Genomic DNA, 22,847 nt, shown 5'->3' with positions numbered 1-22,847 from the left:
TTATGAGTAAGGCATACTAAAATACTTGCCAAAAGTATGTCAAGACACATGTCACTTTGTGTCATGATTCAGTGTTAAAGAAGCTATGTTTATGCAACAAATTTTTCATATAATAAAGTCATCAATCCAGACAATACCTTTGGCAACAGCACTGACATCTTCATAAAACCCAGCGATCAGGGCCACATGACCTGGCCGAGACTCAGTTGGCACACGGGTATGAGATATGCCCCAGCTGCCTTCATGCATTATGATATCCCTAAAAGATATCAATGAATAGTTAACACAGACTATAATTAAGTCCTGTTAGAGCTTTAGAAAAATAAGATTATTCCAGGGGCGCCTGGGTGGCTTAGTCGGTTAAGCGTCCGACTTTCACTTAGGTCATGATCTCTCAGTTCGTGGGTTCGAGCCCCGCGTCAGGCTCTGTGCTGACTGCCAGCTCAGAGCCTGGAGCCTGTTTCAGTCTGTGACTCCCTCTCTCTGACCCTCCCCTGCTCGCGCTGTCTCTCTCTCTCTTTCTCTCTCCTAGAAATAAATAAAACATTAAAAAAAAAAGAAAAAGAAGATTATTCCAGAAGGAATCAAAACCAAAAAGTGAGTCAAAATGTAAGAAGTAACAGAATCTTTCTGGGACACCTAGATGGCTCAGTTGGTTAAGCATCTGAGTTGAGCTCAGGTCATGACCTCACAGTTTGTGAGTTCTGATCCCAGCTGAGCCCAGCTGACAAGTTGGATTCGGCAGTGTGAGACAAGGTGGGATAAAGAACCATCCAACCACTACACATGTGTATGAAGCCACAAATATTCAGATGGTTTGTTACTGAAGAAATAACTGACACGCACAATATTGTTCCGTGAAAGTCAAATTTCATTAGATGTGATGCGGTATTGCAGTCATGCAGGAGAAAGTCCTTCTTGCATAATACACGCTGAAGTGTTCGGCAGTAAGTGCTTTCAAATTATTCAGGAAAAGGTAATTAAAACTTTAAGCGTGTGTGTGTGTAAATGTGTGTGTGTGTGCTGAGAGAGAGAATGCAAATATGAAAACAATTAAAAACCGTTGAACTTAGGATAAGGGCATACAGATGTTCATCATTACAATCCTTTCAATTTCTCCATCCTGAAAAATTCTCAAAATAAAAAATTAAATTCTCAAAAAAATTTCTTAAAAAAACAATCTCAAAATAAAATTTTAAAAATTAGCTCCCAATTAGGAGTTAAATTACATTCCTAAATTTGAGATTAAAACGGTCAAAAGTTTTCTTTGCTAAAATGTGGTGTCAGTATTCTTTAGTTGAATCCCAGAGAAAGCAAACCACAGCAATACCGCTGCCGGTGAAGGACCTGCAGAGCAACTCGCTATACGACACTCACTGCACTGGTAACGGTTTTCAAGATGAACACCTGATGCCCAAAATAATAACTACTAGTTAACTGGTTTAGACATTCTTTTTTTTCTTAATGTTTATTCTTTTTTGAGAGAGAGAGAGAAACAGAGCACAAGTAGGGGAGGGGCAGAGAGAGAGGGAGACACAGAATCTGAAGCAGGTTCCAGGCTCTGAACTGTCAGCACAGAGCCCGATGTGGGGCTCGAACCCATGAACCGTGAGATCAGGACCTGGGTCGTACTTGGATGCTTAATGGACTGAGCCACCCTGGTTTAAATATTCTTAAATACTGACTTACCTCATACTAAAACCAGTTTTGGTTAGATGCATGCATAGTAAAAAGTCTGAAAAACCAGTGACCCACTTATTAAAGGAGAAACATTTTTTAACTTCTCCAGTTATTTAACAAAAACCGAACTTCAACACAAAGGGGGAAGTATAAAGAAATTTGGATCTCTCTGTTTAAAAAAATTTTGATCAGTTCAGATCATATTTTTTAAAAGACAAAGGGAGGAACAAATAAAACCTTTCACAAACAGGTTTAAAGGAAACTAGAAGATTCCAGAAATTGTAAACACAATGGCACATCAACCACACGCGCCCTTGGCCTGCTACCCACCCCCAAACAAGAAACAAGTGCTACCAGTGAAGCTGGCCTCTTCCCTCAGAACCAGTAATTTGCCATGAACTATATTTCTCTCTTTGACAACTAAGAAATTCATCCAAATATATCACCCAAAGTTTTAATTATTTGTAGAAATGTATGTGACATATTTTTGTGAACTGAACTCTGGTTTGATTTTTTCTTGCTCATCCTTTCCCATTGCCCTGAGTTGCTCACTTACTTACTTTGATCCTTTAGTATATTATGCATTTCTGTGAGCCACTATTAATTTATTTCTGGAAATTAACAGGAATCCAAGGTCCTTCATTCTTCTAGCACTGAACAAATACTTATTAACTGCCTACTATGTTCTAAGAACTGGAAATCAAGCAGTGTACAAAACAAAGGCCCAGCCTTCACGGACCCTGCACATGCTAAGTACTATAAAGAAAACTAAAAAACACAGTAAAACGGGCACCTGGGGAGCTCAGTCGGTTAAGCGGCAGACTCTCAATTTTAGCTCAGGTCATGATCTCTCGGTTCATGAGCCTGAGTCCCTCCTCTGCCTCCATGCTGACAGGGAGCAGAGTCTGCTTCAGATTCTCTCTCTCCCTCTCTCTCTGCTCCTCCCCTGCTCACACTCATTCTCTCTCAAAATAAATAAACTTAAGTAAATAAATAAAACACAGTAAAGAGAGAAAAGTAATGATGGCAGGTGAGAACAGGGAAAGATGGAATAATATTTTAGGTAAATTTCCGCTTGAATTTGAGTCTCACTCTCTCTACAACAGCATTAGGAAGGGTTTTTGGGGGACTGGCCACTAGTTAGAAAGACAGTAATTATTTGTAGGAGCCCCATAAGATTAACAAGTTAAATATTTCTTTCCAAAGGCACTTCATAAACTCTAAAGCCATATTTAACAGTGACATAGATGTGGAAGGGCTTTCTATATTTTATAGGTGTATTTTGAGTTGAACTCTATATTTTCTAGCAAAACACTGTTGAAATGAGCAATTCACTAATATTTATGCTTGTCATTATTTTAGAAATGTAACAGGCTTATTTTATAAGAAAAAGATAATATAGCAATTTGTAAGCCAGGTTCGTTCGGGAAATGAGGCCAAGCTAGGCCAAGCAGCTAAGGTCACACATAACTCCTGGGAAGAAATAAACCCTGTTAATCCACAAGACAAAGGCAGATACATATGTGCCCTTTTCTCTTTCTCATCATCACTTCTATGTCCGACATAAGATCAGACGATATCAGGGTAACATTTTCTCTGTTTCAGTTGACATGCTTACCTAATAAATGGCGCTCTAGAATTTCCATTTTCATCTAGTTCATAAAGTGTATCTGCCCGCAGGCCATCCGCAACAAACAGTACTAATCTTTTTGCTGGAGGAGGCAATGGCGTAAACTGAGGAGTCATCCCATGAACCAAAGGAGAGGTAAAATAAATATCGAAGATGGAGCCGAAGAACACAAAATGTACGAACAATCCCAAAATAAAGAAGAGCAGCATATCCACTGTGACTAATTAGTCTTCAAGAAAAACTGAGAGAGGGAACAAAATTAAATCTGGATAATCCTTAATGCAATTACACATATTTTTACATATTTTGATGACTGCAAGTAGAACTGAACACATAATTTAAAATATTACATAATTTATGTAATTCACTTTCATTTATGGTGATAACATTATTTAATGATATAATACTGAAAGAAATACATGATAAAATACATTCGCACAAAGAGAAAGTTTAAGTATAACACACAATCAGCACCACTAAACTATTTATTTAGAATAATTTTAAATGCAAGGTAAGTTCATAAAAACTAACACAGGATCAAAAACAAAGAATTAAATGAATCTTAAAATGAGTCAGGGTTCAGGGGCGCCTGGGTGGCTTAGTCGGTTAAGCGTCCGACTTTCACTTAGGTCGTGATCTCGCGGTTCGTGGGTTCGAGCCCCGCATCGGGCTCTGTGCTGACTGCCGGCTCAGAGCCTGGAGCGTATTTCAGAGTCTGTATCTCCCTCTCTCTCTGACCCTCCCCTGCTCACGCTCTCTCTCTCTCTCTGTCCTAGAAATAAAAAAAAAAATTTAAAAAAAAAAAAAAAAAAAAATGAGTCAGGGTTCAGTCAAATCAAATCGTGTATAAAACAGAAAATCACGCACGGTGCTCTTGGCTGCCCATATGACCACCACTGATATTCTTGGAATTTAACATTACTTGAATATTTGTGGATTTTGTTTTGACTTTTGGTTATCAGCTCGGGACATTGGTAGAGTCTCCTGATAATCACCAAGTTGAGCAGATAACATGCATTTTTGTCTATTTAGCTGAATTATAGGAAGGAAAAAGTAGTTAAATTCCGTATGTTTCAGGAAATGTACACTCACTAAGGGAACACTTTCAGTTCCCTGAGCCAATACAAAAAAGTGAAGGTTATATTCATTCATTCAATGAAAATGCTTGTGCACATATTCTGTGGATAACTGTGTGTGGGGTACAACAGAGAACACCAAGAAGACATAGTCACACATCTGATAAGCTTACAAATACTTACAGAAAGAAAACTAAGCAATATGTAACATTTAAATAATACTGTAAGACAGTATGCCATTAACTGCCAAGATCAAATCCATGGGAGTGTTTTTCAAGCCAGTCTACAATTTACTTTTGTTGGTGAATCTCCCTGCAGATTAAAAACAACAACAACAAAGTATTCTTCATTTGTCTTTCTTGTAATACAACTACAATTAGTTACCTACAGTGATCCTTAGCTGAAAAAGATCAAAGATGAATTAATTTTAATTATAGGCACCTCTTATTCTTCCTGGCCTGAAGAATTACATCATAGAAGGAAAGGATGGCAAAATACTTTGTAAAAACCCTGAAACACTGGAGGTGGGGGAGGGCGAGGGGGAACCCTTATCAAGGTCAAGCACATCATAAAAAGAATAGGACATAGGGTAAATTGGCCAAATTATGGGCCACTATTTTCCTAAGAGAATCAAGAGTCAAGTAAGTATCAAAGATATTCCACAAAGTACAAAAAGTCCCTTAGTAAGAAGATGCTGGTCTGCAACCTAAGACAAGACTCTCAGAATAAATATTCTTTTTCTAATATATCTGAATTTCAACTACATAGCAAGCACCATCTTAATAATGGTATTCTGAACATAAAAATAAAACAATCACTGTGATAAGGTTGGAAAATACAGAAACATCACCTGTGATTTTACCACCTAAAGAAAAATCGGTTACGTTTCTTATAGTTTTTCTCCATTCTACATTTTTATAAAGACTCACAATTTTATGTATTTATATATTTTTCCCCCTTATTGTATATTAAGATTTCTTTATTACGTAAAAAAAACAAAACAAAACAAAACAAAAACCCCTCTTTGTACACACCTTTTACCATTACCATGCTCTATTCTACGGGCACATCGAAATTTTCCTGATCACCCCCATGCTGTTAAACACTGAGCTTTTTTCCCCCATTTTTTCACTATTAAAAGTGTCAACATGATTTGTAGTTTTTAATGTTAACTTTTAGATATTTCACAGTATGTATTTAGAATATTGCATATAAATGAAATACTGAGTCAAAGGCTATGAGCTCCATTAAGGCTTTTGATATACTGTATCCAGAAACATTTTTTTAGCTGAATACTGATTCTCCTAATGACAAATTAAGATAACACAAGCGATATAGATTTCTCTTATCTCACAAGCCCTCCTAAAGAAAAAGCTATCCTTTCAAACAGAGACAGTATAACAAACTAAATCTGATGAATTGAAAAGGAGACATTGAGAACAATACTCTAAATGACAAGATTTCAAATAGAGACATTGTAATTAATAAGTGTTTCAAGAAAGGAAGGCTTGGTCGACTGTGTCAGATAAAGACTGGAGTAGGAGCACGGCGGCAGAGTGATTTGGTGGCTGGAGGTTCTTGTTCACGTCACTGAGGAATTTGAACAGAGTAGTGAGGGCTAAGCCCTGTGAAAGTGCTTGTCTGAAAAGTGAGCAGGCGGTAAGGAAGGGAAAGACAGTGGAATGAGTACAGCTTTTTGGGCGAGTGTTAACTCTGAAGAAGAAAGATGAAAATCGATGGAGGGCCACTAGACCGTTTTCTTCTGCTAGCAATAATTTTGGGGGCTGAGGAACGAGTCTGAATGCAGAAAGAGACCGATGCCGCAGCAGAGAGTTGGGGTAACTACAGGAGCTACCAGCCCTGGTGAAAGCAAGAAAAGATGGAACGAAGAGCACAAGTGGAGGAGACGGCCTCCTCCTGGTTAGCATGGAAACTTCCTGCTTTGGGCCTCGAAGGTCTTGCACCTGAGAAACCTCTCAAGTCTACATAATCTATCTTGGGCTCTTCAGTTGACTCGTCCCATGGCAGCCTGCCTCTCAATGTTCTCGCATCTTCTCAAATGGCACCTCCTCAAGGTTTCTCTGACCACCAGACGTAGACTCCTCCTTTATTTTCCTTGATTTAAATAACCATACGTTCTGGGGCAGCTGGGTGGCTAAATAGGTTAAGCATCCGACTTCGGCTCAGGTCATGATCTCATGGTTTGTGAGTTCAAACCCCACAGAGTTCAAACCCCACATTGGGCTCTGTGCTGACAGCTCAGAACCTGGAGCCTGTTTCAGGTTCTGTGTCTCCCTCCCTCTCTGCTCCTCTCCTGCTCATGCTCTGTCTGTCTCTCTCTAAAATAAACATTAAAAAATTTTTTAATAAAAAATACTAATGTTGAATGTTCTACCTACATCATTAGTGAAATGGAATCATGCAATATACAGTTTATTACATCTATTTTCATTTAGCATAATGTTTTTGAGATTCATGCACGTGATTTAGTTGTTTGTTCCTTTTTAATATTAAGAAGACTTCTACTGTATGGATATACTACAAATTGTTTATTAACCTCTTGAAGGATATGTGAATTGTTTCCAGTTTCTGGCTATTATAAATAAAGTTTCTTAGAACAGTACATGCACAAGACTTTATGTACACATGCTTTCATTTCTCTTGAGTAAAGATGCAGAATGAGAATTGCTGGGTTAAATGGCAAGCAGATGTTTAAATTTACATAAAGAGCTGACAAACTTCCTCCAAATTGCTTTACACACCTGTTATACACTGTCTTTTCAGAAAGTATTTTAAAACTTTATTGACAATCTATAATTTTGCTATAAATGCCATTTAAGAATTTAACCTAATTTTTATCGTAAGTGTAATGTGTTTTACATTCTTCGATATACTGTGCATAATATATCTCCCTAGTAAGAGTATTCAGTTAGAGCACCAGCCACTTACTAGTGACTGTACTCTGCATCAGACCCTGCACTTGGGCACTTTACACTATCTCCGCTAATCCTCAGAATCTGCTGTGTTTATTATTAGAGTCCCCACTTTCATAGCAGGGAATGGAGTCTCACAGGGCCTAAGTGATCCTCCAAAGATAGTAAGGGGAAGAGCTGAGATTGGAATCCTGGGTCACATCATTGGCGAGCCTAAGCTTTTTCTAACTCTTATTCAGATAACCAGCGTGTCCAGAACTGATCTCAGTATCTTTCTTTGAGGAGCAGGATGGCATTACAATATAGACTGTGTACAGAAGCATTCCACTGTGGGGATTCAAATCCTGTCTTCTCTACTCACTGGCTGTGTGACTTAAAGCAAGTTTACTTAACTACTTTGTACCTCAGTTTCCTCATCAGTTAAATGGGGATAACAATAGTAACTTCCTGCTGGGGCACTATTAGAACTGAGTTAATATGTGTAAAATATGCAGAAGTGTGTCTACCACCGTCGGCACTCATTAAGTATTAGCTAATTAAATATTAGCTAATATTGTTCCTGATGTACATGAAATTGGATTCATCATGTGAGAAAAACTTGTTTGCCTTCCTTGTTGAGTTTAAAATCTAATTGAGTAGATGTAAATCTCTTAGAAAACCAAATCCCAAACTCTGTTTCATACCAAAGCATCAAGTTTGGCTTCACTGCTCTGTTGCTACTTTCCTTATCTATACGGGTATTTTTTTTCATTCTAGTAAGAACACTCAACATGAGATCTACACTCTTAAATTTTTAAGTGTACAATACAGTATTGTTAACTATAGGAACAATATTGTACAGATGTCTAGAATGTATTCATCTTGCAAAACTGAGATTTTCTAGCTACTGAACAAGAACTCCCATTTCTCCTCCCCCCACTCAGTCCCTGGGGACCATCATTCTACTCTCCACTTCCTTTAGTCTGCCTCTCTTAGGTTATCTCATGTAAGGGTCATGCAGTTTCTGTCCTGTAATTAGCTTATTTTCATTCTAGCCCCCAGGCCACAAATGTCTGATAGACCCAGTTGCTCCATATATTTGCCAACATATTTGGTATTTTATCCTGTTTAATTTCACCTTTTCTCTATGTGGGAGTGTACTTGTAACCTACTGTAGTTTTAATTTACATTTCCCTGATGACCAGTGACATTCAGGAACTTCTCATGTGTTTACCAGGCATTTTCTTAATACTCTTTTCCCCTCTTTTCATTTTTTTAAAAAGTTTATTTCTTTATTTTGAGAGAGACAGACACAGAGAGAATATCCCAAGCAGGCTCTGCACAGAGGTGGATACAGGGCTTGAACCCACAAACTCTAAGACCATGACCTGAGCCAAAATCAAGACTCAGAAACTTAACCTACTGAGCCGCCCAGGTGCCCCTCCCTTTTCATTGTTAAGTATTTTTCAAAAAGCAGTACTTTTCAATTTTGGTTAAGTTCAATTAATTTTTCTTTTAGTTACTAATTTTGTGACCTACATAAGGAATTTTTGTAAATGACAGCACTTCTTTTAATACAAATTGTTCATCTTTTTTATTTGAAAGTAACTTCAAACTGAGAAAATAGAAGAATAATGGTACAAAAGCCAGTATACCCCTTAGCCATACACATCTAATGTTAACATTTTCCCCGTTGCCTTTATCATTCTCTGTCTGGCCTCTCCTGTCTCTGCCTCATCTATCTTACCCCCGGTGTTTGTAAACGCACACCCATGTGTGTATGCATGTGCAGAAAATTACATAGTATTGTTTTGGAAACATCTGAGGCTAAGTTACATGCTCTCTGGCCCTTAACCTCTAAATACTTCAGTGTTTATTTCCTGAGAACAGTGATACACTCTTTCAGCAGTCGTCAACTTCAGTAAATTCAACATCAGTATTTTATATCATCCACCATCTGCATTCCAGTTCTGAAGTGCCCCAAGAATGTTCTTTACAGCATTTTTATAGCTGTACTGAGCCATAACTGGTCTATAATAGGTTGTACAGATTTTAAATGTACAATAAACACAGTCAAGATAATGAACATACCCATAACCCTCAAAACTTTCCACATGACTATGTAATTCACCCCTACATACTCTGTATTTTTTGATATTATTGTAAGTGGTATTTTTTTACTTCAATCTCTCCTCATTAGTTCAAGCACTGATTTTTATACATTCACCTTGTATCCTGCAACACTGATAAACAAGTAGCTTTTACATAGATACCTTTCAATATTCTAGAGATAATTATGTCATCTAAGAATAAAGGACTTCTTCTTTGTCAATATAAGTGTCTTTCATTATTGTCTAATGTTTACTGTACTGTCTAGAACCTCCAGTATGATGTTGAATAGAAGTGGTAACAAGAGAAATCCTTGCCTTGTTTCCAAACTTAGGGTGAAAGTTGCCAGTTTTCTAGGTTTTGTGAATTCCCTTTATTAAGTTAAAGAAATTAACTTTCATTCCTAATATGCTGAGTTTAAAATCATGAATGGATGGTAGATGTTGTCACATGCTTTTTGTTGGACCTATTCAGATGATCATGAACGTTTGGTTTTTCTACTTCAGTCTCTTAATGTGGTGAATTATACTGATTGGATTACAAATGTTAAACCAAGCTTGCATTCCCACTTGGTCATTAAGAAATATCTTTTCTATAGACTGTTGGACTTCATTTGCTAAAATATTTTTCAGCATTTTAAAGCAAGGTTTGTGAAAGATTAATTAGACTATAATTTTATTTTCTTGTGATGTCTTTCTCTGGTTTTGGTACCAATGAATTGGGAAGTATTGCTGCTTCTTCTATTTTTTTGGAAGAATATGTGTAGAATTTGTATTATTTCTTCCTTTGTGTAGCAGTATGCCAGTGAAACCAATGGCTTGAAGTTTTCTTTGTGGGAAGGTTTTCAACTATAAATGCAATTTCTTCATATATATAGGGATATTCAGATTATTCACTAATTGTTGAGTGAGTTTTGGTAGTTGTATCGTTTAAGAAATTTGTCCGTTTCAGGGGCACCTCAGTGGCTCGGTTGGTTGAGCTTCCGACTTCAGGTCGTGATCTCAGTCTGTGAGTTCGAGCCCCACATTGAGCTCTGTGCTGACAGCTCAGAGCCTAGAGCCTGCTTTGGATTCTGTCTCCCTCTCTCTCTGCCCCTCCCCTACTGGCACTGTCTCTGTCTCTCAAAAGTAAATGCTAAAAAATTTTAAAAAAGAAATTTGTCTATTTCATACAAACTGTTACATATATTGTTCTAAAATTACTCATAACATTTTATTCAATTATCCTTTTTTCTATTCTCCAGTACAGGACACAGTCTATCAAGTATCAGATTTAGCTGTTTAAAGTAAGCCCATTTTCAAGCACTTAATTCATTCCAGTTAGATCTTAAACTCATTCAAAGCTAAACTGGTAACAAGAGAAGTTGTATACAGGGTATAGTTGGATATACAGAAGCTCACACTGATTTAAATATCTCTTTTTTATCATGGAAATGTTAGTACTCTCTTCATGATGGTTACAAATAAACAAACACCTAGATCACTTCTCACTTTCATTTGCATTTACAAATAACTCTCTAACTTAGGTTCTTTTTTCCCCATTGCTATTACACAGCTTTTCTGAGTATCAAAGTCTATGTATTATAGGATCATATAAATTTTCCACTACCCAAAATTCACTATTTAAGTAGTGAACCAAAAATTTTATTTGAGAACTTTGACCTTCCTAGAGCTGTAACAGGCAAAATAAAAATCACGTGGTTATAGAAGAACAGCAGGATCCCAGTCAAGTCACTCCTTGTCTCAGTCTCCTTGCCCCTAAAAAAAGACACCATCAGCTTTATTCTATGTCAGGAGTCTAGTGGGAAGTAAATAAGACATGGCACCGTACAAATGTACTAGGAATACTCTAAACAACAAGATTGTTGATTAAAGCAACTCAACTTTTATTTTTATTTTCTAAATGGAACTCTAAATAGGTGAGTTTACATTATTTTGAAAGTAATAGAAAAGAAAAAGGCATACTGTATTTTCCTGTTCCAGTCAAGTCAATTTCATAACTCCTTGATTACAGACTTGGACTATTCATTATCACCAAACATTAATGACATACACACTGTATTTTTATTTAATATTCCTCAGTGTCCAGTTGGGTTCTATTTTCGAAAGAGCTTGTGTTTTTTACTTTTCCACGTTCACAACCACCACCATCATTTCCCCAACTGGACCACTTCAAAAACCTTTAAATGGGTTTCCCCACTAAACTACATGATATAAATATTTCTCTTCCCCAAAATAATTATCTTATACATTTTACTCTACAAATCATACTAAATTTCACTGGTGATTATATTTTATTCTGATTGGTCTTCCGGAATTTTATACACAGGTCTTAACCCCAAACTCATGTACTTCCTAACCCATTTTCAAGTGGTCTTTATAGTTAAAAAAATTATTTCAATATAAGGAAAATAAGGTCAAATAAGAACATTTAAAAGAATTCCAGGAAGGAAGGCTCCTGGGTGGCTCAGTCCGTTGAGCGTTCAACTCTTGATTTCAGCTCAGGTCATGATCTCAGGATAAAGGGATCAAGCCCTGCATCAGGCTCCGTGCTGAGCATGAAGCCTGCTTAAGATTCTCTCTCCCCCCACCTCAGGTGCTCCCTCCACTAAAATAAGAAAAATAATAAAGTAAAAAATTAAAAATTAAAAAAAAAAGAATTCCAGGAAGGAAAATCAAATGAGAGTATAGCTGATACTTTTTTCTCTAACATCTAAGTTACCTGTTAATCAGGTAATAACTTGATTATGATCTGTATCTCCACCAGAATTCAATATTAATGAGTTTAGAATCTCACACCTCTTTTCCACAGAAAATTCTAGTTAATAAATGTAGAAGGATTGAGGGAAATATAAAATTACAACTAGGTAAACATCACAGTAATAGTTATTGCCACCAAGATCCATTGATAAATGCTAAACCTAGTAGGTGAAAGTTCGAAGCAAAACAGGATATTTGCAGTCTCAAAAAAATCTCTCCCAAATATATATTAATACAAAGGGAAAAACACTGACTTACAATGGAGAAACCCCTCAGATACCACCCTACCAAGAGGCCAAGGTTAACCTAACCAGTAATTATACACTTTAGCATCATGTAAACCTAATATGGTACACTAAGAAAGGTGCAACACAGTATTTTTGGCAAAAGGATGTGGTATTCTGTCCAAAAATGCTAACCTCCATCTATCCATGGGAGTATATCAGACAGACTCAAATTGAGCAACAGTCCGCAAAATAACGGACCAGTACTTTTCAAAAGTATCATGGTCACGAAATACAAAGGAAAGACTGAGCAACTGTCATAGAATGGAGGCTGAAGAATCACAATCACTCTCTGTAGTATTTTGTAAATTTTCTATGAATCTAAAAATATTTCAGAAAGTAAAAAAAAAAAAAATTACTTTGGGGTCTAAGCCGGTACTCAAAAGATAACACTGGCTACAGTCACAGTTGTTTGTAACTGCCACAAATTTTATGGAGAGCTCTGATTTCATGTAACCTTTGTTCTTGTAAATAAAGGTTATTTACTAAGCTCACCAGCTTTAAGTGATTTAATGTTCACATCAGCGTCAACCATACTGAAAAGCTTATTATTTAAAGATGGTGTTTTGAAGTTGTCCCAGGCTTTTCTTCAGTTCACTCTTCTTTCAGCTTCTCCAACCAGATAACTTTAGTTGCCCCCATTTTCACGGTCTTCCTTCTGCCTCTCCAAATTTCGGTTGAATTCATCTAGTGAATGTTTCATTCCAATTATTGTACTTTTCAGCTTCAGCAGTTCCATTTGGTTCCTTTTTATAATTCCTATCTCTTTACTGATGCTCTCATTGTTCATGCATCACTTTTCTGATTTTCTTTAGTTTTTTGTCCACGGTTTCCCTGGACATTGTAAGCATATTTAAGACAGTTGATTAAAGTCTTCATGCATTAAGTCCAAAGTCTAGGCTTCCTCAGGAATCATTTCTGTTGATTTTTCTTCCTTTGAATGAGCCTATCCTCCTGAATCCATTGTGTGCCTTGAAATTTTTTATTGAAAACTTGCATTTTTAATATTACAGTGTGGTAATCCTGGAAATCAGATTCTCCCCCTTCACTAGGGCTTACTTATGTTGAATTTTGATGGTTTCAGTCATCTGCTTGTTTTGCTAAGCCTGACCATCTTTTCCTTGCATGGAGCTCACAGATCCACCAGCTGCAGAAGCCAAGGGACCTGTTAGGTCTTTTCTGAGCACGCATTCCCTGCATTTGGTGTATGTGTATATGTGAGGGAAGGGGGAGTATAAGACAAAAGTCAGCTTCTGCATTGGTCTCTCAGGAAACCACCAGGCCAGAGTATTTTGATACCACCTGATCATAGTGTTGTAAGAACAAAGTCCAAGGTAAATACCAGTAACTCACACCAGGAATGCAGGCCACAGTCCCCACAGCTGCTGCCCCCGCCACATCAGTGAATGCAGATGGTAATCCAGTGGGTAAAAATGCCACTGCGTTCTCTTACCAAAACCCAACTGCCCTTTTCTTCAATAAGCAGCCTGCGAGTTACTATAAATATTGGATCAGAGTTTAGAGTTCCAAAAAAGCTAATTCACTCTTTGACAGCTTGTCTATTTCAGTAGGGGAACTGCTCTTTTAAGGGCCATACATGCCATTTTCTGGGATGTCATCTAGAGATTGTGTTCTTACCTACTTATGATAGATACTAAAACTATAGAAACCTGCCATGTGAAGAGTAAATACTGCCAGTCAAAACTGTAAGAAAGTAGTTGAGACCTGCACACAAGAGAAGATTATCAGGTAAACTACTAAGGTATGTAATTAACACTAGTTCATTTGCTTCTTTATACTTATTATTTTGGGGCATATATTTTTTTCATCATGATGTATGTCACTTCCAAGTGAAAACTATATGTGACTTTACACATGACATGTAAGAACTAATTATCAGATTTCCTCATGGCCAGTAGACCAACAGAGGTTGCTAGTGACTCAGATGATTCATGCTCAGCTAAACACCTGAGAAGAATTCAAATGTTTTCCTTCATATCTAATGTCCTTTATCTGTTCCAGGATATCACAGTACAGTTACCTGTCATGTCTCCTTAGGCTTTTCTCCACTGCGATGACTTGTCAGAGTCTGCTTGTTTGAATGACTTGCAAGTTCTAAAGAGTACAAGTCAGATATATTGTAGAAGACTCCTCTATTGAAATTTGTCTGATGTTCTTCTCATGATTAGAATGGGGTTATGGATTTGGAGGAGGAAAACTACATATGTAAAATGCCGCTTTTATCACATATCAAGAGTGTCTACCATCAACATGGCTTATCACAATCGATATTAAACTTGATCATCTGGCTGAGGGAGTGTTTGTCAGGTTTCTCCACCATAACGTTAATGATTCTCCCTCGTCTTTCATATAATACTCTTTGGAAGTAGCCACTATGTGGAACCAATACTTAACGGGTAAGAAGTTATGCTGAGTTATACTCAAGTACCTACATAAATTATCTGAAATTCGGGGCACCTGGGTGGCTCAGTCGGTTAAGTGTCCAACTTTGGTTACTGTCATGATCTCACAGTTCATGGGTTCGAGCCCTGCATCCGGCTCTGTGCTGATAGCTAGCTCAGAGCCTGGAGCCTGCTTCTAATTCTGTGTCTCCCTCTCTCTCTGACCCTCCCCTGCTCACGCTGTCTCTCTCTCTGTCTCAAAAATAAATAAAACATTAAAAAAAATTTTTTCATGAAAAAATTTAAGAAATTAAAAAATTGAATAAATTATCTGAAACTCTTCTACGCAGAGGATGCACATTTTAGGCTCAATCAATTACATGATGAAAAGCTGTCATTCTACAAGATTCGATTAACATTATAATCACCAATATTTCCATTCATACTTCCCCCCTCTACTTACAAATAAATTTTTACCAGTATATATGCAAATCCATTATTCCTTTTATGAGCCTATTCTAGCCATCACTATCAAAAAAATTCATAAATTATTTTAAAGATTTAGACACATATGTATCCTAACTATACCATAGCTTATTTGAAAATTATCCCAACAGACAATGTCCCTGGTTGTCGTTACTACAAAGAATTCTACAATTTTGCATATCTGTCCTGGTAAAATTGGGAGATTTTTAGAAAGACAAACAGAATGATGATCCATGACAAAATTAATTTGGCGGATTCCAATAACTTTTTCTTTAAAAAAAAATGAAATAGGAGATAGGATAGAGAATACATCACAATAAGGTACTTCAGAAGTTATAAGGTAAAGGATTGTTTTGAAAAAGTATTTTTAATTTTTCCCTATGCATGTGTATGTATACGAATATGGCACATTGTAGTGAAAAATGTTATTTCAAACTATTTTATGTATACATAAGTTTGAAAAACACCTCTATTAAGTGGAATTGCTGGAATAGACTGTATTCCCAACTTTACAAGATAGTAGTGAAGTGTCAATGACAATTTAGATGCATACCAACAGGATATGAGGTTCCTATTTTCTCTAAATCCCTACAATTGACTGGCACCATCATATTTACCTTATGTCAATCTAAACGGGATGAAATGGCATCCTGTGGTTGGAGCATCTATTTGTCTGATTACTAATGAGTGTGAACATCTTTTCATGTTTTTACTGGCCAATTGGGTTTCCTATCTTTTCAACTGTGTGTCTCTATCTTGTGATCAAACAGGATTACAGTTGTTGCCCTTTTTTCTTTGACGTGTACGTTAGATTACATGCAGGTATATGTGTATGTGTCTCTAGGTATAGATTTAAATATATATATATACTTACATATAAATTTGTGGTGCTTTTTGTTAAAGAGAAGTTTTGGAACTTTGATACAATATAATTCACTGAATTTATCCTTTCTGGACTAAATTTTTTCTGTTTTCTATAAGAAAACCTCTCTTATGTCACATGAAAGTAGTTTAAAATTTTTTTTCACCTGTCATTATCTAGAATGTATTTGTGTATGGTGTAAGATAGAGCTCTAATTTTATGTTTTTAACCAATGGACAGAAGCACTAGTATAGCTACCACTTTAGAATGTACTAAGATAAATTCCACATCAGATACAAATACAGGCAACAAACTTTAAATTCAATTCTTGTCTTTTGCTATTTGTAATAAAAATTGGAAAACTATCTAACAAAAGAAACACACAGTTTTTGTTCACAATGAAATACTATACAGCACTGAAAACAAAGCCACACCTATGCCAAGGATATACCTCACAAATATAAAAATTGACAAAGAAAAATTTTAAAGGGATTGGCTGTCCTTTTCTCAACACAGCCAAATTTTTTGAAAATAATATCTCTTTTTCCTTGATTATCTAAATTTCAAACAACTTAAATTGAGCCTTTGTTTCCATTACATCAGAGAGAAAACTTTCACTAATGTACTGTAGTCAATATTTCAAAATCCAGTGGCTTTCAGTCTTCCATCTTCCACTCAATATGTCTTTGTTAACCATGACCACTTTCTTAAATAGCTATCATTCTTGGCTTGCGGACATCGCTACAGCTTTCCTTCTACCTCTCTGTTCAAAGTAGAATGGTCTCTATCTGGTCACTGAATTTTAGAGTTACTCAAAACTTGCTCTTAGGCTTTCTTTTATTCTTACTTTTACACTTCCTGTCTATTATTTTTAAAATTTTATTTTTAAGTAATCTTCACACTCAACATTGGGCTCAAACTTACAACACTGAGATCAAGAGGCTAATGTTCCACCAACTGAGCCATCCAGGCACCCCTCCACCAGTGTAGACCTTTTTGATCCACCCTTGGCTTCAGCTAGCGCCTCCATGCAAGTCTTACAAACAGTTCCGAATCCTTATATGTCACTCCAACCTTAACACATCCACTGGAGACACAAACTGAATATGGTTAAAACCAAACTCATGAAATCCCCCCGTGAACCTGGTTTAGGTAGTAACCCTCCTATCCTAACTCCTTAGTGGTTAGTCTCAGGGATGGTACCACCTTCCACTCAGGTAGAGAAAAGAACTAGCAGTCATTCTTCATAATCTTTTCCCCGGCTGCATAGCCATGTATTACTTTTTGATTTTGCTTTTTTCAAAATGCAAATCTGAACATCTCTTCCCCTTGTGTAGAACCCTTCAGTGCCTCTCTCTCCCATCCGAATCAACACTCAATATGATGAACAAGGTGTTATACGGACTGGCCTCTGCCCCCCTTTCTAGCCTTGCCTCCTGGCACTACCCCCCTTGCTCTATGGCATCTCGCCACATTGGTCTCTTTAAGTAGCCTGTGCTTCCTATTGTTACAGACCTCTGCATAATTGCACTTCCAACCCACCCCCCGTCCTCTCTCACTCCATCGTCTCATGACATCTCGCATTTTTAAGTATTACTTCCTCAGGGACTATGCAGTCCAAACCAAAGCCCAAAACCACTACTTCAGTTTGTTAGTCCATAGCTATGATTTTTATAAATTGGATTCGTGTCTGTCTCTATCACTTAACCCTAATTCCCTGACAGCAAGACAGGGCTTCTCCAGCACTCATTACGGCTTCAAGTGCTCAGTAAGGACTCAAATGTTTGCTGAATAAATTATTTAGGATTTTCATTTCAAATGTACATGTAATATGTACTCTAGCCACTAGAGGCCACCTTGCTTCTCTTTTTATTCCTCCAGAACACATGAACTACGAAGATTAAGGATACTTTAAAAAAACAAAACAAAACACCAAACTTTTATGCTTAAGTCACTTACTATACAAAAAATGGCAGTGATTCCAAAATATCATCCTTTACATACCACCAATTTTATTATTGCCTAGTATATGTACATTAAATAACACTATTACTTAATATTTATCTTTAGCCATAGAGACCTACACTAATGCAAATTTTGCTAAGTAGAAATTTCCCAACCACATTCATCATAAACTATTGTAAGGAGAGATCAGCAACTATTACTATTCTGGTATGTGCCCCTTCTTAAATATTTTATTGATAATTAAACCTCTGTGTATTGCGGAAAAGAGAAGTACTTACTGATAAGATGGCCAGTTGATGCGTTATAAGGTCATACGAACAAGTCCATGATTATAGGATGTGAAGGAGAATGAGGAAACTACAGATTTATATAGGAAGCCAATCTTGGAAGCAATTCTACGTCCAACTTCTTACAGCTCTCTGAGAAAACATATTTTAAAACTATTTTCAGGTTACATTTTAGAAATCAGATCCTAAATTGAAGATATTCCCTTTGTACCCTACTGACCTAATTGCTTTTTCCAGCAATATATACTAATATTGCAATAATTGATAACTGACTATAATAACAACATTTATGGTACTAGGTACCAAGCACTGTGACAAGCACATTCCTAATTGTGCACTTTGATTATCCCCTTGACAGATAGATGTTAAGTGAGACTGAGAGAAGTTAAGTAACATTTTTAAGGTGTTAGAGCAAATAATTGGTTGAAATGGGATATAAACTCTAGGCTCTCGTCCCCAATAAGCGCAATCCTCTCATGGACTCTAAGTGCAGATTTCTAAAAATTCCATTACAGAGATGGAAATACTGTATATAAATAATCCATTTCCAATCATGCCCTTTCCATGCCAATCACTAGTCCCTCCCATTCCTCCATTCCAAAAATTGATTCCAATTTCAATCTCTCTGGAAATTTCAATTATAGTAAATATCAGCGATCCTTCTGGCTAATGAATAGTAACAGGATACATTAGCTATTTTGATACTATTCTCCTAAGAGTAGGATTTTTTTCATGTTTTTCTCCCATAGATAGCACAGAAAAATATTTAGAATTCGAACATTAGCAGCTAATGTTCTATAAAACAATATTTTGAACTTTTAGTACTAACAGTGTCAAAAAAAAAACTTCTAGCAAAAACAAAAGAAAAAACCCAAAGACTCATTCAAATGAAAATCTTAGTTTACTGAGTCTGGGTAAACTGAAATTAAAGCCTACACTTAACTGTTGGCATACTTTTACATGTAAACCAATAACCTGACCTATGGTTATATAAGAATGCTCTATTTTTATTTTCCACAGAGCTTAAAGGAGATACCTTACTACTTCAGTGTAACACGTAACTCACCTGACAACACAATTACTGCTAACAACTTATTTTGGTACTTACAGGGAGATATACAGAAAGAGAGGAAATTTAAAACCTTGCAAAAGTGGCAATTTATGTGTGCATAAAATAGAAGCTCTTAGGAATAGCATTCCAATACTGTTGACCAGAAACTAACATCCCTTTACCACCTCGGATGGTAATCAAGGGATGACATAAAAGATAAACGTGGAACTTCCAAACTTAGTATACTGTATGTGCTAACATTTGATAAAGGAAAAGTAAAAGTGTCCAAAGTATCCAAGCTTTAAAATAATTATGCTCCACAGTCAATACCTTATTTCCAGCCTAAATGGCCACGTCAGAAAGACTGCAAGGCATAGTGGAAGAATGGCTTTTTGATTTTAAAGTCCTTTTGAATACTTACCAGTGGAGTTGACTTGACCAGGTCATTGAACATTTCTAGACTCAAGTTTACTTATCTCTCTACTGATGGGGCTGCATTTGATACGTTGAAAGTATTGCTGTGCAAACAGTGTTTTGAATCCTAAGTGCTCATTGAGCCCCTCAGAGCTTGTTATACAAGCCGAGGCTTTAAGGATATTTATCCACAGATCCAACGAAATCCAAAACCCAGAGTTCTACAGTCCGGTTACTTTCTCCACCTCCCACCCCTCCCCACACCCCGCCCTTTTACGGCACTAACTCCGAGGCTAGAGGCGGTCTTCAGAAATCCCAGCGGCCGGTGCTGTGGCCAGGCCTCCAGGGCGGGCAGTCACTTGGCTGGGAAAGGAAGAGAAAGATGTCAACTTGTAACTACCGTCCTGGGCACCTGCTACACGTGCGAAGACAATGTCACCAACTGGCAACACACAACAACAACAACAACAACAGTGAAAAGTATTACGGAAGCAGCGTGTCCGCGGGCTTGAGGCCAGTTTTGGTGCCACAACACCTGGGCGCTCTGGTCCCCGGGCTTACCTGGGGCTTATCCGGGTCAGGCGTAATCTCGGGAATACGGCCTCCTCTGCGCCAAAGCAGGAGCCAGCTCTTCTGCAGAGCTCCCCTCTGCCCACTGAAAGATAGATGTTAAGTGAGACAGCCAAGAGAACGTTCCTAAGCCACCGTCATAACTGCCCCCTAACCACGGGACTCCCCTGAAACCAACCTGCCCAGAGACTGCTCTCGCGATAATTCTAGGGCTGGTCCCTTGGTAACGCCAGCCCCTCCCTCCTCCTCTGGCCAATCAGACAGGAGTGAGGGTGGAGTTTTGCCTTTGAGCGGGGAGCGGGCCTTTCAATCTCGGCTCTGTGGCGTTGAGAATGGGCGGGGCTGGGGGCGGGGCTGGGCGGAGCTGGGGGAAGGACACGCACCCTTTCTCGCGAGACTGAAGACCAGGAAGACGCCTGCAGAGCCCGGCTGCTGGTGCAGCAGTGGCGGAGGCAGCGGGTGCTGCTGCATCCGGACCTCCTGCTTCAGAGTCTACTCCTGGTCTCCGGGTGGGGAGGTGGGACGTGGCCAGGCCAGGGTTGTGGAAGTGCGCAGTGCCCGCTGCGGCTTGGGGAGAATAGAGGCTGCGGCCTGTCAGAGCCAGTCAGGGAGGCGCCCACAGTCCTGACAGGATAAGATGGCGGCGATGGCGCCTGGAGGTGGTAGCAGCGGCGGCGGCGGTGTGAATCCATTCCTCAGCGATTCGGACGAGGACGACGACGAGGTAGCGGCGACCGAGGAGCGGCGGGCAGGACTTCGGCTGGGTTCCGGGAGCGGCCTAGATCCTGGCTCTGCAGACTCGCTGTCGCCCCAGGATCCCGTGGCCTTAGGGAGCAGTGCGCGGCCAGGGCTCCCTGGGGAGGTGTCGGCGGCTGCGGTGGCACTGGGGGGCTCTGGGGAGACCCCTGCCCGCTTGTCCATTGATGCGATCGCGGCTCAGCTGTTGCGCGATCAATACTTGCTGACCGCCCTGGAGCTGCACACCGAGCTGTTAGAGAGCGGCCGCGAGCTGCCTCGGCTGCGCGACTACTTCTCCAACCCAGGCAACTTCGAGAGGCAGAGTGGGACCCCGCCGGGGATGGGGGCGCCGGGGATCCCTGGAGCGGCCGGCATTGGAGGCGCAGGAGGTCGGGAACCGAGTACGACGTCTGGCGGGGGACAGCTCAGTAAGTGAACGCAGCCTGACACTCCCGCAAGGTGGTTGAGATCGCCGGGGAGGGGGTGTTTCAGGGCAGGTGGTGAGTATTAGAAACGTTTTAGAGAGAGCGTCGGAAAGGGTGGGAGTCTTTGCGGTGGAAGCAAAAGCCTCCGGCGGCCACTGTTGTCTCCTGTGTGCCTCCAACCTTGGGCTGGTCTTGCACTTGCTCCTGGGTTCCCCTGTCGGCGTCGGTATCTAAAATATCCAGTTTCTAGTTCACTGGCTGTTACGGGACTGCAGAAGGCTCCCTTGCAAACTGGTTTATCGTTTTAATCATTTTTCCTTTTCCTCTAATCTCCTGAATCACCACTACCAGGAAACTGTGTTTCTTAAATTGCTTGCAGTAATTCTTTGACTCAAAAGTCAAGCGAGAGAAAAGAATAGGAAATGTTCTCTCTCCGCAAAGTCCGCTCCTAAGAAGACAAGACCCTTTGTGTTTGGAATGACTTTCTCACTCAGAAATTGGGATTTCTGCTGCACAAAATGTGTCTGTTTAATTCAGTGCGTTCAGTTCCATTTCGATGCCTTAATTTCAGTAGTTTCCAGAATTACGGGAAATCTAAAGAGCAGGGCCGATGAGTTCTGCCTGTAGGCTGTCTCCTGGTGCCACCACCTCGTCGGGGGTTTATTTTCTCTGCATAAAGTAGGAATTTACTTTTTTTTTTTTAACCAAGTGATAATCATTCTTAGCAGTATAAAGTAATTGTCGACCCCATCCGTCATTTGTTTTTGAGTGTTTCTTATGGCTTGAAACCGTACCATCAAGGATGTATTCTGTATTCCCAGTGTCCTCTTCTGGGAGGCAAGTTAGATTTTTCCCTTATTAATGCTATGGAGAAGTTTTAGTGTGTCAGATGAGGCCAACTGGAATTTGCTAAGAAATGTTAAGTGTACGATTTTTTCATTGCAGCCTAATTGATTATTTTGCCTCTACTTTTGAATGGTGCCAGAGACTTCCTGCGCCAAATCTAGATGCAGTTGCAAGTGCAAAGAGTAGATTTTCTATCAAGGTGAATCCTAGGCAGATTTCCCTCCTCCATATGCAATTTTCGCAGTAGGTACAACTTCCTTATTCAATATGTAGGATAATCGTTTCAGGAAGAGCTTTTCTCAGGGCTGGCCAGCCTCAATGTCCTCTTTGTAAATGCTTTCCCCTCCCGTC

At 38.8% G+C, this 22,847-nt stretch overlaps 2 protein-coding genes across 9 annotated transcripts in view; one reads left to right on the top strand and one right to left on the bottom strand.

The window, feature by feature from the left end:
* The window catches only part of PIGN (phosphatidylinositol glycan anchor biosynthesis class N), a 102,643-nt gene extending 81,913 nt beyond the window's left edge, over positions 1-20,730 (bottom strand). For 3 of the 5 annotated variants that reach the window (XR_013338402.1, XM_077777632.1, XM_077777635.1), the window contains exons 1-5: positions 20,479-20,631; positions 20,204-20,280; positions 18,444-18,584; positions 3,299-3,551; positions 138-259 (exon numbers count right to left, since the gene is read on the bottom strand). Coding sequence is in view for 4 of the 5 variants with exons in the window: in XM_077777632.1 (XP_077633758.1) it covers positions 138-259; positions 3,299-3,519 (343 nt within the window). In the remaining variant the exon portion in view is untranslated. Of the gene's footprint in view, positions 1-137; positions 260-3,298; positions 3,552-4,569; positions 4,699-18,443; positions 18,585-20,203; positions 20,281-20,478; positions 20,632-20,665 lie in introns of those variants that run through there. The other 2 variants (XM_077777634.1, XM_077777633.1) reach the window with 2 other exon arrangements.
* Positions 20,731-20,912: 182 nt separating this feature from the next.
* RELCH (RAB11 binding and LisH domain, coiled-coil and HEAT repeat containing) overlaps positions 20,913-22,847 on the top strand; it is a 111,256-nt gene continuing 109,321 nt past the window's right edge. For all 4 annotated transcript variants that reach the window (XM_077777619.1, XM_077777618.1, XM_077777617.1 and 1 more), the window contains exon 1: positions 20,913-21,653. In XM_077777619.1, coding sequence (XP_077633745.1) covers positions 21,125-21,653 — 529 coding nt within the window. In that variant the 5' untranslated portion in view covers positions 20,913-21,124. The remainder of the gene's footprint in view (positions 21,654-22,847) is intronic.

This window comes from Crocuta crocuta, unplaced genomic scaffold (assembly GCF_008692635.1).
Source record: "Crocuta crocuta isolate KB4526 unplaced genomic scaffold, BGI_CrCroc_1.0 scaffold36, whole genome shotgun sequence".
In the NCBI taxonomy this organism is placed as follows: Eukaryota; Metazoa; Chordata; class Mammalia; order Carnivora; family Hyaenidae; genus Crocuta; species Crocuta crocuta.
This window is presented reverse-complemented; position numbering and strand designations above follow the sequence as displayed.